Consider the following 17,722-nt stretch of genomic DNA (forward strand, 5'->3'; position numbering starts at 1 on the left):
TTATAATGTTGTCATGGACCTTGTGCACTAATGGTCCACTTATCTAGTTTGTTTTCTCGTTGCTGGAAGGGTGGGCACTAAACTTTTCACTATAGAAGTCCACCATAGTGGGTCTATAAAGTCTTTACCTTGCATGCACTACAATGAGGACTAGTGAACCACTTCGACAACTGTAACCCTAATAGCCTTACTATTGCGAATATAGCGAGGATATGATGGAGAAACTAGGATACAAGAACTATGTAGAGACTAATTGCTATTTGGACACATTTCCTTCTATGTGATAATGGGTTATGACCTCTTCATTCTTGGTTGGCTAGTTCTACAAAGACGAATTACTTGCAAACCACATTGATAATTGTAACCCCAATAGGATGAGTATTACAGAGATATAAGATATAATGGAGAAACTAGGACACCAGAATTATGCCCAATTCTACTACCTTGAGAGAGCTTTGGGACTAACTTAAAACATTTGAATTGTGACAAGAATGTATTGGAAATGCTAGAGGCAATCAAAAGAGTTCATGTTGAACAAAAGATAGATGAAGAAGACTTGGACTAAGAGGCTGTTCCCATGCTACCATCCTCTCAACTAATAGTTATTTGCACTAAGGTTGGTGAGAAGGGGACACCAATCCCTATGTAGAGCTAATTCAGGATGAGGTTGTTAGGTTGATCATCTATGCTCAGTAATTGATGCAATTGTTGAGGAGGAAGAACCATAGCACTCGGTCCTTACAAATAGTGCCTTTAGAAAAGGAGACAACTGATGATAGTATTCGAGAAAACTGTGCAAACAAGTTAGAATTAATGTTAGTAAATGTGAAGGTCGATTTGTCTACTAATAAGGGGATTGAAAGGAGAGTGATGTTAGGATGATTGGGCAAAGGAAGGGTTAGAAAATTATTGAGAAAATGGCCGTAGTTGAAGGAAAGAGACCCTCCGGAGGAGTTGCAAACAAAAATAATGGGAAGAGACCTATTGAATCTGCAAATGATTGGCAATGACAGCATGGTTAGTAACACTGATATCTCTATTCTCTATAGTGAGTTAAGAGTTTTTGATGATGAACTAGATGATTTGTTCAGAAGAATATTGATAAAAATATGATTGAGGAAGAGTTGCGAAAGTGGAATAAACGTTTCGGGCCTAATATAGATGAAGATGTGCTTGGAGATGATAGAATTGAGGGTAAGGAACTATAGTTCGATGACAACTATGAATTGCGAAGCTTAGATAGTAATAGTGAGTTTGATGATGTAATTCATGCCAACACAAGATACCATGAATCAATGAAATTTTTGACTTCAGAATCATATTAAGCTTAAAGTTGGGTAGAAAGTTAGTTCTCATAAGATGCCCAACAAAGTCCTCAAGCTTTACTTCATTCAAGAGAGCTTTGATTTCAAATACAAGAAAAATGAAAGAAGTAAAGCGATAGTAGTTTGCAAGAAGAAACAAAGGTGAAAGGTACATGCATCTTCGATATAAAGAGAGAATGCATTTTAGATTAAAATTTACCATACTACACATAAGTGTAGAAAGAAATTTTATAACCATAATGTCTAGATATTTAGTTGAGAGAAATATAGAGGACATTAGATTTGATAACAAATGAAGTTTAAAAGGGCCTAAGGAGAAGGTTAGGAGGGATATCAAGGTGTTTGTATTAAAATTACAATTAGGGATATCAAGATGTTTGTATCAAAATCACAATTCATCATAGCCAAAACAAAAATAGTCAAAATGATATAAAGGAACCACAAGGAGCAATTTCCCCATCTCTGGGAATATTATGAATTGGAACAACAAACTTAGGATGCACAGTATTGAAGAATGTGAGGAGGCTATGTGAAAATATACCGTTTATTTTCAGGAGACTTTATGTTTGTCGTAATACATATAGAAAAGGATATGATTGCTTCGTATCGGTTCTTGTGTAATATGCTATGCTAACCAACAAAATCACCTTCTTTGAATTACCGATCGTGTAAATCTTAAGATTTTCATAGCTTAAAAATCTTAAAATTAACAATCAACAAATGGATTGCACAAAAAAATTCTCCAAACCTCCATTCAATAGAAGCAGTGTTAGTAGAATGGACGTATTTCAAATTTTTTGTATAAATATATCTATGAGAGCTAGAATATATAAGATCTAAAGGCTGAGTTGAAGCAGAAGCAGAGCCTATGGTATAATTTTTGTGTGATTGGCACTAGTTCTCTCCCTATGGTGTAGTTTTTGTGTGGTTAGTACTAGTCCTCTCACACTTAGCTAATGTGCCAAATATTACATCAACAAGGAGAGCAAGTATGCAGCAGCCTTCGTGGCATGAGGCGATTGGCAACGATTACGACGTTTCTTAAATCATTTAGAGCCACGTCGGATGGTAAATTTGCTGGCGACACTTACCAAAATTACCAAGAAAAACACGCGTATTCTAACCTCGTAGAATGTAAGGCATCGCCCCACCATTTCAACCATCCCACCCCTTCGACCAACCCACCCGATCCCACCACTCTTATTCCGCCAAGTCTCCTGAACCTATCCACGCCATCTAACGATTCGTTAAACCCTGTCTCTTTATGTTTCAACCCTCACATCCAATCCCGCCCAATTTTCCCAGCTTAAGTTCTCTCCCCTTCTCTCTCAGCAAAGCCAGATCCCGACCTCCTCGCCTCTCTCTCTCCCTTCCTTCCCCCTCCCTCTCTCTAAACCCGGAGGCCGGCGATGGCGTCCTCCCAGCCCTTCCCCTCCGGCCCCCCGCGACCCCGCCTTGGCTTCAGTCCCAACCCCAACCCTAACCCTAACCCCTCCGCTGCCGCCGACGCAATCCAGAACCTCCAGATCGGCCGCCCCCCGCCGCCCTCCGCCGTACCCGGCGTGGCCGCTGCGCCTCCCTTTACCTCCCCCGCCTCCCGCCCCGGTCCCCCTCCCGCAGCCACCTTCCTGTCCCGCCCTGGCCATCCCCCCTTCGCCTCCCGACCCCCTCCCTCCTCTGCCCCGATCACCAGCAACGGCCCCCCCGCCTTCGGACTCGGCGCCCCCCGCTTCCCTCCCCCGCCCCCCGCCTCCCAGCAGATGCCCCCAGTGTCCGGACCGGCCACGATCAGGGCCGCTTCCCCTTCCGCCGCCCCTCCCCAGGCCCAGGTCGCTCGTTCGTTCCCCGGCAGCCCTCCGTCCGCCCACCCGCCGTCCTCGCAGCCATTCATGGGCCCGCCACCGTCCTCTCAGCCTTTTATGAGCCCGCAGCTGTCCTCGCAGCCGCTTATGGGCCCGCCCTCCTCCCGGCCGTTTGGTGGACCGCCATCTTCGCAGCCATTTGGTGGACCACCATCCTCGCGGCCATTTGGTGGACCGCCGTCCTCCCTGCCATTTGGTGGGCCGTCCTCGCAGCCGTTTGGTGGACCGCCGTCCTCGCAGCCGTTTGGTGGATTGCCAGCTTCGCAGCCATTTTCTGGGTTGCCGGCCTCGCAGCCATTTTCTGGACCGCCAGCCTCGCAGCCATTTTCTGGACTGCCAGCCTCGCAGCCATATACGGCGCCGCCAATGCCATTCCCAGGGCCCCCGACATCCAGTTCTCCCTTTGGGACTCCATCATGGCAGTCGCAGGCACAGCAGGTCAGTTGGATTTGATTCAATTTAACAAATTGATTGCCTCACGTGCAATCTAAAGTTAAATGATCTACAAAAATGTGAACTTTTTCCTTTTTCCTGCAATTAGGAAAACGAAAATTAACTTTATGCTGATTCTGATGGTTGTATGTTATGTCCTATTCAGTGAATAGATCCAGATCACAACTTTGTATGTATATTAAGTGGGAGTTGAGAAAATTTATGTGGTTGCTTGAACTCAATGACTTCCCAGTAGTATCTAGCCTAACGACAAATGGTATTAAACTATAGAAAATTACGGTCTTTCATGAGCTCTATTGTACGATTGTTAAGTTATTTTTTATTTTTTATTTTTTTTAGGGGGTGCCATCAATGGTTTCTATGCAAGCGCCACCCAGAATGTTTGGCATGCCACCACATACACCTGGTCAAACTATGGCTTCAGTCCCCCCTGTGATGGGCCACTCCCCTCTTGCAGGGCATCAGGTATCAACGCCATCAAAAATTGATCCAAATCAGATTCCACGGCCTGTGCCAAGTACCTCAGTTGTCCTGTTTGAGACCCGTCAGGGAAATCAAGCAAACATTCCACCGGTATGCCATATTATATTGCCTTTGTTGAATAGTCGAGTTATACCTTCCCTGTTGTATTGTAGGTCCAATTTGGTTGGAGACACATGTTTTTTATCCTATTAGCTCCTTGTTCACCTTTTCTTTTTTAAATTCATTTTTCTCAAAATAATTCCTAAAATGTATCATCAATATTTGCAAATTTTTGTGTGGTAAGCCTGCCACAAGTGATTTCATTGTCAAGGATAATGGCAACTGCAGCCCGCGATTGATGAGGTGCACCATGAATCAGGTATGCTTTCTACTTTCATCCTTCTATTTTTCTTTATTCTTATTTTGTAGGCTTATCTTAATCAGCATTGTTTTATACATTTTTTTAAAACATGAATAACATTTTTTGACAGATTCCATGCACTGGAGATCTGTTATCAACATCCAGCATGCCCCTGGCTTTGATGGTACAACCCTTTGCGCTTCCACATCCATCTGAGGAGCCTATCCAAGTAATGTACCTCCATTTATTGAGTAATTTTTAACTGTTAGTGGTTATTTCATTAAATCTGATAAGGGGAGCGTCATGTTTGTGATTTTCATGAGGCCAGGTCCTGCTATGAGCTATGTTATGACTAGATCTACAATCTTCTGATGAACTCAAGAAAACTTATGTCTCATTTTGAAGTGCAATTTTTGAAGTTTGGTGTGGATCTGCCATCCTGCAGTTTGCATGGCAGGATTTGCTACATTGTCTATATGTCCATAGCTTACTATTAATACATCATTACCAAATCATTCCTTACATGATCTTCATAAGACCACTTCACTACCGAAGTAATATTTGATGCATATGCATGAAGATACAAACAACCCATACATATCATGGGAAAATTAAATTCCTGAACCAAAATGTATTGGTTTGACATAGCTTCAATTTATTTCTTTGAGACATCTAATTGCAGAGAACATGCTATAAATAAACATTTGTTATTTAGATATCAAAAGAACTAGTCTGCGAGTCTACAGGTGAAAGTAATCCAATCTCGAGCTAGGTAGTCCTAACTCTAGCTTGGCTCATTTTGTAATTGAGCCAAGCTCAAGCTATCTTATTTAATGTGGAGCCAAACTCAAGCTACCTACAAGCAACTTTGTAAGAGATTTGGTGAGAGGTTGAGGTCCCTTGAAGTTTTAAAATATATACTTTAAGCAAATTTCCTTCACTATATTTCAAAATTATTGTGAAAATACATTTTTTATACATGAATTATATTAGTTGTTCATAATGTACGAACAATTTTATTATGAATAATGATTAAAACAAAATATGATTTATGTATATATGTATCATCTATAGCCATTTCTATTTTGAGCTTAATCGACCTGAGCTCGAGTGAGGCAAGCCTAGCTTTATCTTGGTCTTTAATACTTATTGAGCTACTTGAATTCATGCTGAATTGCCAGGCATGAGCTGCTTGTGAACAGCTGGCTCATTTGATGGTCCTCTATGCAACTTTCATCAGGCAATTATTTTTAGGGAATGAAGAAATTGAAATCTTATGGACTCCAATCTAAGGATTGTACAAAGAAGAAAGGAAATAATTTGGTTTCTATAGTGCTTTTGGGTTTATTCCAAATAATAACTTGTATCATTTATGGATCTTCCTGTTCTTCTGAACAAAAGGAAAGGGTTTTTTTTTCTCATTGAAAAATTGAGCATCCTTTTCTTTGGTAATAAAATAATACATGGTAATCCATGTTAACTTCTAATAAGAATTTGAAAAAGATAACAGTTTTGAAGGGTTTTTTATGCATACTCATTTTGTTTGCCCTAAGGGGCTGCTCCTTGTGGATTTTTTTATTGCTTCAAATTTAGACTTTCATTCCTGGTTTATAGAGATGAAAATAAGAAGACCTAGAGTTAAAATCCTGTACAAAGAGAGGACAAGGAAATGAGGTATTTAGAAGACTAAGGTAAGAAGAGAGAGTGTAGCCTGTAGTAAAAGAAGAAAGCAAGGGGAAAGAAGAGTAAGAGGGAATCATATAGTGTAGTAGGGAAGATGGGACTATTGGAATCATATCTGAGAGAAGAGAGTGAGATAAGAAGGGTAATAGTAGTCTGTCATATACTTAATCATTTTGGTCTTCTAATATTGTCCACAACCTACATTATAGAAGCTCTGATCGTTGAATGCCTTTAAGGACTTCCCATAGACTATGAATCTCGCGCTACTCCAACTGACTCTTAAATGACCAATTGGACCTCCAGAAAAATGACCAATTATGTCTTGATTTTTGGACAGAATCTAAATCCTTTGCATTTAGGATGATGATCTGATATGTCATGCATATATCAGATGCAACTAAAGATTGGATGTGCATGGACAGGAATTTTACTATAGTGAGTCCAAGGACCTGAATGATCTTTATTTATCTGAAGTTTCGACAAAGAGATCTAGTGACAATCATGGTGATGTGGGTTTCATCACTTGGTTGAAATTAGAATTTAAAAAGATTTGTATAGGATGTTATCTCATTATATAAACTTTTGAGGGCTTATGCGGTTTTAAGTCTAGCCTTAGGAAACTTGACTCATATTAACATTCTGGAAAAACCTGAAAAGGAAATAAGAAAATATGAAAATAATGAAGAACTAATCCCACACTCTTCTAAGATTCAAATTACATTTTCATGGTGTTGTTGCTTGAGATCATACTGGCCAACAACAACTTTATGCTCTACTGTTGGCTTTGCAAGTTTCAATAGCGGAGGCCAACATTTAGCTTTGAGCAATCGAATAATTAGGCCTTGGTATCTTTTGATCTTGATGATTGATGTTGACATTAAAATCAATCACTTGATTTAGCAAGATTGGTTCATCTGTTTTGTTAATGGTGACTAGATAACTGTGATGCAACAGTCCTTGTGTGATGGGCTTTTGTGATATCTTGGTCTTTTGAAATCTCATCATCACCGTGAAGATCTACATCAACTGGGATTATCATTTTTGTCTCTTTTGCAATCTTCATTTCTAGGTCCGTAATCTTGGTACCGACTATTGAATTGGTATGTTATCGGTTCAGTATAGTATATTTGGTATGGTGCGATACATACACTCATACCAAGATAGCTTTGAATCTCTTTTCTCTCACTTTCTATCACAGTACTACTCGAAACCGGGTGGTATTGGTTCGCGCCGTATGATACACCTTGATTTTAGGCGACATTAAGCGTTTCAGGGCAATTCCACTTGGTTCAGACTGGCATGGATAGGTTCGACTTATATACGGAACCAAACATTAGTACAATATCGGTATGTTATGGTATAGTCAACATGGGTAGATCTATTCATGGGGCCGAAAGATCCGTCTGGCCTGCTCAAGCTTGAAGTGTTTCGGACGAGTCTGGGCTGGGATTTTAAGCCTAACAGGTCGGGCCTGAAATATGAACCTTCCTGTTAAACGGGCTAGACTCGGGTTTGTGTTAGCCCAGCCCGAGCTTGGCCAAGCCTGGATATTATATACTATTATATCATGTATACATATTCTAGATTTGCAATTCCTTTTTTCAAGAAAATTAACTAAAAGCAAAGGGTTGCCATAATGGTTACTTGTTATCATATATATATATATATATATATAACTAAATTAACTAGATTTGCAATTTTTCAAGTTGTTCAATGGAATCTACATGGCATGGTACCCAACCCTGAATGACCTCTTCGGCCACCACTTCAAGCTAGGGTTGCTACACTTCTGCCAGTTGCTTGCCCTTCAGAACACCGCCAACCACTCTTGTAGGATGATTGGAGTAAGCCTGCCTCTCCCTCATCCTCTCAACATCCTGTGCACTAGCCCTAATTGAACCACTCATGCGCTTCTTCTTTGTGTCCAATGCCATGCCCTCATCTCCCCTAACGGCCACCACCTCTTCATGCCTCAAAGAAGACATTATCACCATTGTGACCACCTTTCGCTTCACTGGTGACGACCGCTTCACCGAGATCACTGGCTGCACTGGTCCCGACATAGCATGCGGTGTAGGTAGCCACCCCCTCGAGGTCTTCCTGCTATCCTCGATCATCAAGGGCTTGCCATGGATGTAGCCCATGGATACCACTGGAGCGAGAGAGGATAACACCGCTGCCTAGATTATCTACAAAAGAAAGCCTTCCACCGTCGCTCAATCGACGCCCTGCCACCACCTCCTACGTTGTGTCCATCCAATTCACAAGGGACAACGACTCTCGAGACCCAGCCTAAAGCTTGAGGAAGTACTGGGCTTGGGCCTGGGAAGAGGATAACACCACCGTCTAGATTATCTATAGAAGAAAGCCTCCTATCGCCGCTCGATTGACGCCCTGCCACCACCTCCTCCGCAACATCCATCCGATTTGTGGGGGAGAACGACACCCAAGACCTAGTTCAAAGCTTGAGTAAATACTGGGCTCAGGCTTGGGAAGTAGGCCCAAAGGTCGGGCCTAGGCCCAACTAATTTTAGTTTTACTTTAGGCTGAGCCTGACTCGAACCTGTTTCGACCCACTCATTGAACAGGTCTAGGTATGGGTCTTTATAGCAAACCTCGCTCTATTTATTATTCTATGAAAAATGAAAAATGATCTACTATTTTTGTTTTGGCAGTAAATTCATCTGTCAAATTGAATGTGGTTGCTAATTGAAAATAAATGTGCCTGCATATGTGAAGAAATAACTAAATAATTGGATGACCAAGTCTGAAGATGAATAATAAATTGTCTCCAAATAATATCCTAGCATTCAGCTATGTTGAAAACTTGTGTTCAGGTTTAAGCCTTTGGCTCAACTATCTGTCCTGAAAGGGTCTCTTTTGTAGCCATGGAATCATTAATGCTTTTGTTGCTTGGATATTGAATTATGGATATTGAGGTCTGCTTGGATGATTCTAGTAAGCTGTGTTCCCAAATTGGTACAAAGAAATTAAGAACTTGTGGGTTAGAGGAAATGCAAGGTGGCCTAGAAATCAATGCCTGGTGTACTGAAGGTGCAGACTATATTAGATGCCTAATGTTTTTGATTCTATATCAGCAAGTATGGTGAGAAAAGAAATGAGATTAGTTTCATTTGGTTTTATATATGATAGAAATAGATTAGAGCAATGGTCATATCTAGTGAATAGCTAAAACAGAAGGTTGAGGAGAAAGAAAATAAGGTATAATGATGAATGAGAAGAGTCAATAGAGGAATAAGAATTGGAAGAAAAGTTAAGAAATGGAAAGAAGAAGGAAAAGAAAAAGAGGGGGGAAGAAAGTGGCAGTAAACTCATTTGACAACATTTCTATCTGTTCTTATCTTCCACCACTCTTCACAATCGATAATTATGAGGAATCTATTACTCTTAAGATTTTTCTAGATTGACTACCAATGAACCTGTCTCTTTCAATGGCTGATTTGATCACATCTTTTGAACTATTGCTATATGAACTAGTCATCAGATCATCAATAAGTCAAAACATAATATATTCCCTACCTGCCATTAGCTACCATTATCTGCTCATGATTCTTGTTTTTCTTTTTTTGTTTTCTTTTTTCTCCGTTTTTCTTTTCTTATGAAGCCGGTACATATGTTGAATACCCCTGGCAAAGATAACACCCGAGCATCAATGTCAAACTAATTTGGAATGGAAAGGTGTCAAACTAATTTGGAATGGAAAGGTATCTTTACCCCCCACATAATAAGAGCATAGATCCACCACAAAACCAAATACAAAAGCAAACTAATTTCTTGTTCCACCTTTGTCATTGCTTAAACTCGGGTAGCTCATGAACTGACTACTTAAAGTGATTTCAGAGCATTTAAAACATTCCACTATATTTAGAATGTTAGTACAATACCTATGTAATGTTAGAGTGGTAGGTCATTTTATTATGCAATGCAAGTTCAAATTTTAGGAAACTAGATGTGTATTATGCTTTTCATAAAATATGATGCTTTTCATGAATTATGCTAGATGGACATCAAATGCTATTGTACACCAATAATTGTTATAGATAATGACTGTTCCCTTGTTTTGATAGATTGAAAGATGATAACTATGAGCTTAAATTATGAAGTTCAATTTCTAATTTCTAAGTGTGTAAGATCTTTGCTTTTATATTCTTCTGGAATGCTCTTTAATCATGTTTCTTAAGAAATTTCTTTTTAAAATTTTTGAAAAGGTTGTGGACTTTGGGGAGAGTGGACCTCTTCGATGTTCTCGCTGCAAAGGATATGTAAATCCTTTCATGAGATTTGTTGATCAAGGACGCCATTTCACTTGCAATCTATGTGGTAAGCATCATAGATGACATTCGGTAGTTATGCTCCATTGTTTTTCTTAATGTTAACCAGAACATATTGTTTTTGCAATTTAGTGCTGATTAATATAACAAGATTATCACTTGTTTACTTTATTTTATAGTCTCTCATTCTAGGATATCAAATACCTATGCTGTGAGGATCCGTGCGGGTTTGTGTTTAGTCCCAAATTGGTTATTTGCTAAGGAGATCTTGGTTACTAATACATGACTAAGGAACCCAAAAAAATACTTTCCGGCTAGCCTTTTTGGGCGAGGTCCTGGGTTGTGACAAATAGTATTAGAGCAAACTCGACCCATAGTCTATGTGGACTAGGAGACATTGTAGCATGAGTTTGTTGAGGCTGACCACGGGCCAATTATGGTTCTTGTGATTAGATTTGAATGGATTTGAACCCTTATCCTGACAACGACGTCAGGGCTTGAACGAGAGGAGTATGTGAGAATCTGTTCGGGCGTGTGTTTAGTCCCATATCGGTTATTCGCCAAGAAGATTTTGGGTACTTATACAGGACTCAGGAACCCAAAAAATACCTTTCGGCTAGTCTTTTTGGGTGAGGTCCTGGGTTGTGACATATGCTCTCTAACTTTTTGCCCCTAGAAGTTTATATCAAGTTTTCTTGTACTTTTATAGCTTTGACCAGTATGCTCATCCTTAGGAAGCAAGGGGAACAAAGTTCCTTGTAACTGTGAGAAAAGAACTTCCTCTCTCAGAATTATTGCTCTTTATATTCCTCTATTTTTTAAAGGAAATTTCTCTGATGCCAGATTTCTTTATCTTTTTGATTGAATTTATGCTTTTCTTTTTTGTGTTTTAATAGATATATTTGTCTTTTCATGGACTCCATGTAGCTTTATTATTATTATTATTATGATGATGATGATGATGATAATGATGATGATGTGGATGCACCTTTTCTCGCCCCCTTTTTTGTGGAAGACTATCAAGTTGTTAATGAAGCATTCTTTTGGCAGGATTTACTAATGAGACTCCTCGGGATTACTATTGTAATCTTGGGCCAGATGGTAGGCGGCGTGATGCTGATGAAAGACCTGAGCTCTGTAGGGGAACAGTGGAATTTGTTGCTACTAAGGAATACATGGTCTGTTAACTTGTTTTTTGCTTCCAAGTTTTTTATTTTTCTTGTTTTAGTTCTCTCTCATGCTGTGTTCCATCATACCTATGTTGTTCGCTGTTGCTTGTCTTAATTTCAAACATATTAATGAGGGGGTTTGTATCAATAGCCAAGCTCACTAATGCAACAAAGGAATACTGTATAATGGTCTTTTAGTAACTAGTAGTGTTCTTTACTTTTTCGTGCCTCTCTGCATTTAATGCTATTGTTTCATTATTTTCTTTCAAAGATTTTGTCCATGTTGATATGTATTTTCTTGGGCTTAAATACATATTATTCGTTAAAATACAATATACATACCTGCATACATATATACTTGCATGCATGCATGCACGTATGCATACATACATAGAAAGCTTACATGCAGGAGCTTACTTTCTTTTTTTTGGTTTTTGTCCTACCACTTTTTCTTAAACATCTTTATGCATATGCGTACATGCTCTTGCCTCGGCATTTGTTGGTGCATGCTGGCAAGTTTGTTTGCATGGACATGGCATTTAGTTTTCACTGTACAGACAAATATTAATTGCAGCTTTTTCTGTGCTTGTTCTGGAATTGATGATGTGACACTGAAAACAAACTGAGCTGTGACCAACAGATCATCTTCTATTCTTCAAGCATGCATGCGCTGTGGGGACAGAAGGAAATATTCACATGTTTGCACAAAATAATGATCGCAACCTTTTACATGTGTGTGTTGTCTTCAGTCTTGCAATCTCTTGGGTTTAGCATAGATGACTGAGCTATGTGCTTCAAAACTGTTCTGTTGTTTTATGATTAAACTAAATTTTGTTGCCTGTTTGTTTGGTTTCAGGTCCGTGATCCAATGCCTGCTGTGTTTTTCTTCATCATTGATGTCACAATGAATGCTATACAGACTGGTGCAACTGCAGCAGCTTGTACTGCAGTCAGCCAGGCGCTTGCAGAGCTTCCTGTAAGTCCCATTCTCTCTGTTTATCAATGAATGCTTGGCTTAACTGCATGGGTACAGCTTGTCCACCATGAAGCAACATCAGGGCGGTTAAGTTATCCAGTCAAAAATAAAAAGTTCAGCAGCTTGTCGGGATTTATCTATACATTCTTTAGGAAACCTGGATATCTGTTTCTTAACTTCTCTGTGGAAGTAAAGCTTTTAACACATATAGGCTGTCACTGGTAGTTCTGGAATCTAGACATGCTGGTGAACTTAGCGAATATTAGCTATTCTGTTAATTCACTTTCAATGAAAAAGAAAAAAAAGACATCTTGGTCAATCACTATTGAGAAATTGTCTTTAGGCTTTTCTAGGCCTTTCAAATAATGCTATGATGTACTAGTCCTTTCATTGTTATGTTACTCCTAGTACATCCTATATGTCTTATAACCTCTCTTCCCTCTTATATTTGCAACCAAGGAATGTGGAACTATCCCGAACCACCCAGTTTGGGGCGTACTGAGCCATACTTGCGGTGGACCGGGACGGTTTCGGCATTTAAAACTGTAACCGACAGGTGGGGGAAGAGGGAGAAGGAAAGAGAGAAAAAGAGAGAGAGGGTGAGGAAGGGAGAGGGAAAGGGAGGGAGGGCCTTTGGAGGGGCTCCGCCCTCCGGATCCCTGTTTCGTTCTGTCGGGGCCTTTTTTTATTTTGAAAATTTTAAGTGAAGTCCGCAAACCTTTTGCTTACTTCACTTAAATTTTTTAAAATAAAAAAGGGATCCATATTTTAAGAAAACTCGGCAAATCCTTTGCTGACTTCACTTAAAATTTTCAAAATAAAAAAAGAGCCCTAATGGACCCCCTACTCCAGCCCTTCAGGGCCCCTCTGAAGGCCTCCGGCTGCCCTCCTTCTCCCTCTCCCTCTCCATTCCCCCCTCTGTCTCTCTTTTTCTCTCTTCCATTCTCCCTCTCCCGCTCTCTCGCCCTCCTTGGTGTGTTCGTATGAGCCCAGCACAGAATGACAGGGGCGTACCGAACCGTGCCGCTGGCCGATTGGTACAAGCTTCGGTACCGGCACGACAGACCTTATTTCCAACAAATGTGAGTAAATGATGAGTGAAATGAAAAACAAATGGAGCCTGTTTCATGAAAGGAAGGAAAAAAACCAGGAATGACTTGGGTTATGGAATTCATAATGTAATAATTTTATGATATTTTATAAAGAAGCTTTCTGTTTGAAAGGAAAGGTGGAGATTGTGAAAAATACTCATTTTGGTAACACATTTGTTGTTGATTAAATAAGTTATGTGAGTTTGCCTCTTAGAGACCTTCTACCAAATATTAGAGGGTTCATTCTTCACTATTTTTCCATGGACCTATACTAGTATTCAAAATGGACCACTTCTCGATGAAAGGAACAATGAAGCTATCAAGAAAGGTAAAAGAAATAAATAATTGAAAATATCTGATTAATCACCACAATAGAAGAAAATATGAAAAAGACATTCTACTGCTAATTAGGGTGGTATGACTTGAGGTGGTCATGATGTTTTATAATACTATTGCCTATGGTCTGCCAAACTTGGGCCAAACTGTCCGGTTCATCCCGTGTCGAACCAAACTTGTGCGAAACTAGCACAGTTTGGTGTTGATTTTCGGAATATGGTGTGAACCGCTCTGAACTTGGCGTTTTGGAGATGAATCGGTGTGAATCACTTAGTTCACACCGGTCTGAACCCGTTGCTCCCCCTTCTCTTTCAATAATAAAGTCTCTATTATTCAATGGTTTGCCGAACCAGGGTGTACCGCTCGGTTCACCCCATACTGAAGCCGACCACATGGGTCCCGGTAGTTTAACCTTGCTATTGCCTCTCTAGAAGATAAAGATGGGAGATGACGAATGCCATTTGATTGGTTTTGCACTTGAAGTTGTTGGAAAAAAATCTATTGTTATTCCCCCACCCCAAAACCAACAAAATAAACATATACCACGCAGCAAATAAATCATACTCCAAACTCTTTGCGCATATACTATGATTATGTTATCTTCTCACTTTCTCTAAATGACAGGTATAATGCAAGGGTGCTCTATGTTTAGTACCTAATTAATTAAAAGCTTTCTGTCTTGAGCGACAAGCATAGCCATTTGACATGCAATTTTTTCCTTGAACACTTAGTTAAGGTTATGAAAATTGACCAGGTTGTATAATGTATTACCTTCATCCTTGTAAGTGATAAAGTTTTTTTCGAACTTCAATTGGCTAATTCACTTGAACTGGGTTTAAAAAAATGTATTTCTAAACAATTAGCAAAGTTGTGTTCAGATGGCATGTGGTGTGCATACATACCTAGAGTAGTGATTAGAGGTTTGTGGATTCATCGACAAATGTAAGATAATCTTCTTGATGTTAAAATATTTAAAATCTGATCGAAGATCAGATCCTAATAATGGAGAAAGCAAAAAGAAAGAGGGGGAACTGCCAAATCTACAACTTTACCAATTAATCTTCATTTGAAAGTCTATTTTATGAATGGAGTTCAATAAACTAAAATATAAGGAGGGAAAAAAGGAAGTTTGACTAATTATTTCATGATATGTATTGATGACCAAGAAAGTATGATCTCGTATTAGGTGCCCCCAAAAGGGCACTTCATAGTTCTCATATATTGTAAGTGATGCAGGACCCACACTTTGGGGAAAACTAAACTGATATCACATAAGTTTTAAAGTGGTCAGCTTCATACTTCCTCCGCTTAAACTGGGCATTTTTTGAGTCCTTAAAGACAAACTATTTTGGGTCCTTAAAGACCCAAACTACTAAAAACTCTCTCTTCCAAATATTTAAGGTGTGTGCATTTTTTCTTTCTTTTTTTTTTTCTAGCTGTCCTTGATATGTCTCTGTGAATCACCACAAAGATTTCTCGATGCCTTTTGATGTCTAGAAGACATTGTATGGTTTGTGTTTCCTTAAAGACCCAAACTACTAAAAACTCTCTCTTCCAAATATTTAAGGTGTGTGCATTTTTTCTTTCTTTTTTCTAGCTGTCCTTGATATGTCTCTGTGAATCACCACAAAGATTTCTCGATGCCTTTTGATGTCTAGAAGACATTGTATGGTTTGTGTTGAGCATATCCCTTGGCCTCTTTTTTCTTTTTGCACTTATTTTCCTCCATGAGATCTGAGATTTGTTGCTCATTGTCTTTCAATAAAATTGAAATTTTCCTTAGAATGGATGTGATATGGGTGTCAAATGTCCAGGTGTCTAAATAGATTAATTCAATAGGAGCAAGGTTCGCCGTACCGGTATCGGACCCCATACTGGTGCTGCACTAGCATAGGCGTACCGAATGTTAGTACGGTACAGTACGTGGTACGTTAGGCATACCGACACTGGCGTATTGGTACCGGTACTCACCGGTACAGGTACAATACGCTTGGTACCAACCGGTACTGACTGGTACATCATACCATGTATAGGAGTGCCATCAAAGAAGTGGACTTAAGGATACATCTATAATAAATAGATGTGTGCATAATTATGTAAGTATCTAATTAATAATCTGTGAGGCTGAGTTCTCCATAATTTGATAAAAGCTATGAGCTTTTCTATCGATGTTGTTTTAAGCACACAAAAAATTATATAAAAGTTCCAAAGTTGAAATGCAATAGTGACAATTATTTGGTTCTTAGATTTAAAGTGTGAACGGGGGTTATGATGTATCCAAGTTTTCGACAAATCAAGAAGCTAGATTTGGGAGTGTCCAAGCAACATTGATCTTCCAACATTTAGCTTTATACTTTGTTCTCATAAAGAAATTTTTTCCAATAGAAAAATTAACCAACAACCATATTTGACTCGTAACTTGTCATCTTTTATAAACCGAGAGATGTGTAGTTCTTGTCAAGCCCAAGGTTTCTTTTGTATCTTTAAGTGAAATGCTTCACTTATTTATTACTGTCAGTGATGAGAAAGGCTATCCTGCTACCATATCTATATGAAAAAAACTTGGTCATGTAGCCAATCAGGCTAACTGATTTTGGGAATGTACTTGTCTCTTGGATAAACGAACCAAAGCTTTAAGAGGTCTTTATGTTCAAATTACATGATATCATCTTATTTTCATTCTCATAAAATATATTTTGTTGTGCCATATTCCTCAAAGCCATTTTCCTCTTTGTGCATGATGTTAAGAAACTTGATTTGAATACAGTCTAGGAACAATATCTACACTCAAGTCATAACATTTCATGCTTGTACAATGGTTGGCATTTTGTTGTCCACACTTCTAGAAGAGACACAAATGTTAATTGGAAGTGCTGTTTCATGAGCATGATTGGTTAGCAGGGGCAGAGCCAGCAATTTTATCTGGGGGACCAACAAAATGTGTTACCAAAATAAAAAAAAGTTTACTCAGAAAGATGTTAAAAGTTTTTGTTGACAAAGAAATTTAGAAATATATAAATATAGAAATTAGTATTTTAAGCCTTGTTGATGTTTGTAAAAGAAATCGTATTAGTATTTTTTGGGGCTTAGAAACTTTAGCGATGATTAACATGTTAAATTATGGTTCTTATGGCTGTACAATTTTCTTAGACCAAAAAGGAAAAGATTACAATACTAGAAGACTGTAAAAAACAGAGAATCCCCTCTCTACTTCAAAGCAAAGAATAAGAATGCCCAATCCTCTTAAAACTAATATAAGGCAATTCAATAGAAAGAAAATCTAAGATCTTGTTGATTAGATGAGATAAAAGGAAAAAAGAAAAATGAACATGCCTGCTGTCAATATTGTTTTGGAACGTGAAATTGAAAGGAGGCTTGGTGTTTTGTTGCTTTCTTTAAAAAGAAAAATAAGGACTCTGTGTTCAGTTACAAACAGGCAGGAATGTGTGTAAATGACAGGAAATGCCCTTCACACAATTCTTTTCTTAATTAACGCCCATATGGTAAGCTGTCTCCACCTTTCTCTCGCTCTTCCTTAAGGGACTTTGTGGATGCCCGTACAGGATAAACATATATTAGTGGGAAGAGCTTGCCAAGGTGGAGAGTGGTTTTCCTCTTCATTGGGAACCTTACCTCTTTCAAGTCCCTAAATTTTGGGGATAGCATGGTTCACATTTCCAGTGGAATCTGTTATCTTGAGAACTCATGGATT

The 17,722-nt window shown here is 39.0% G+C and overlaps 1 protein-coding gene across 1 annotated transcript in view; it reads left to right on the plus strand.

Annotated features, from left to right (window-relative positions):
* The first annotated feature begins 2,658 nt into the window (after positions 1-2,658).
* LOC103706546 (protein transport protein SEC24 C-like) overlaps positions 2,659-17,722 on the plus strand; it is a 35,761-nt gene continuing 20,697 nt past the window's right edge. The window contains exons 1-7 of the mRNA XM_017842626.5: positions 2,659-3,625; positions 3,980-4,213; positions 4,407-4,481; positions 4,594-4,692; positions 10,376-10,487; positions 11,489-11,616; positions 12,464-12,583. Of these exons, the coding sequence (XP_017698115.5) occupies positions 2,735-3,625; positions 3,980-4,213; positions 4,407-4,481; positions 4,594-4,692; positions 10,376-10,487; positions 11,489-11,616; positions 12,464-12,583 (1,659 nt within the window). The 5' untranslated portion in view covers positions 2,659-2,734. The remainder of the gene's footprint in view (positions 3,626-3,979; positions 4,214-4,406; positions 4,482-4,593; positions 4,693-10,375; positions 10,488-11,488; positions 11,617-12,463; positions 12,584-17,722) is intronic.

This window comes from Phoenix dactylifera, chromosome 4 (assembly GCF_051530095.1).
Source record: "Phoenix dactylifera cultivar Ajwa chromosome 4, Ajwa_hap1_PhDact_Kaust_v1.1, whole genome shotgun sequence".
Classification (NCBI taxonomy): Eukaryota; Viridiplantae; Streptophyta; class Magnoliopsida; order Arecales; family Arecaceae; genus Phoenix; species Phoenix dactylifera.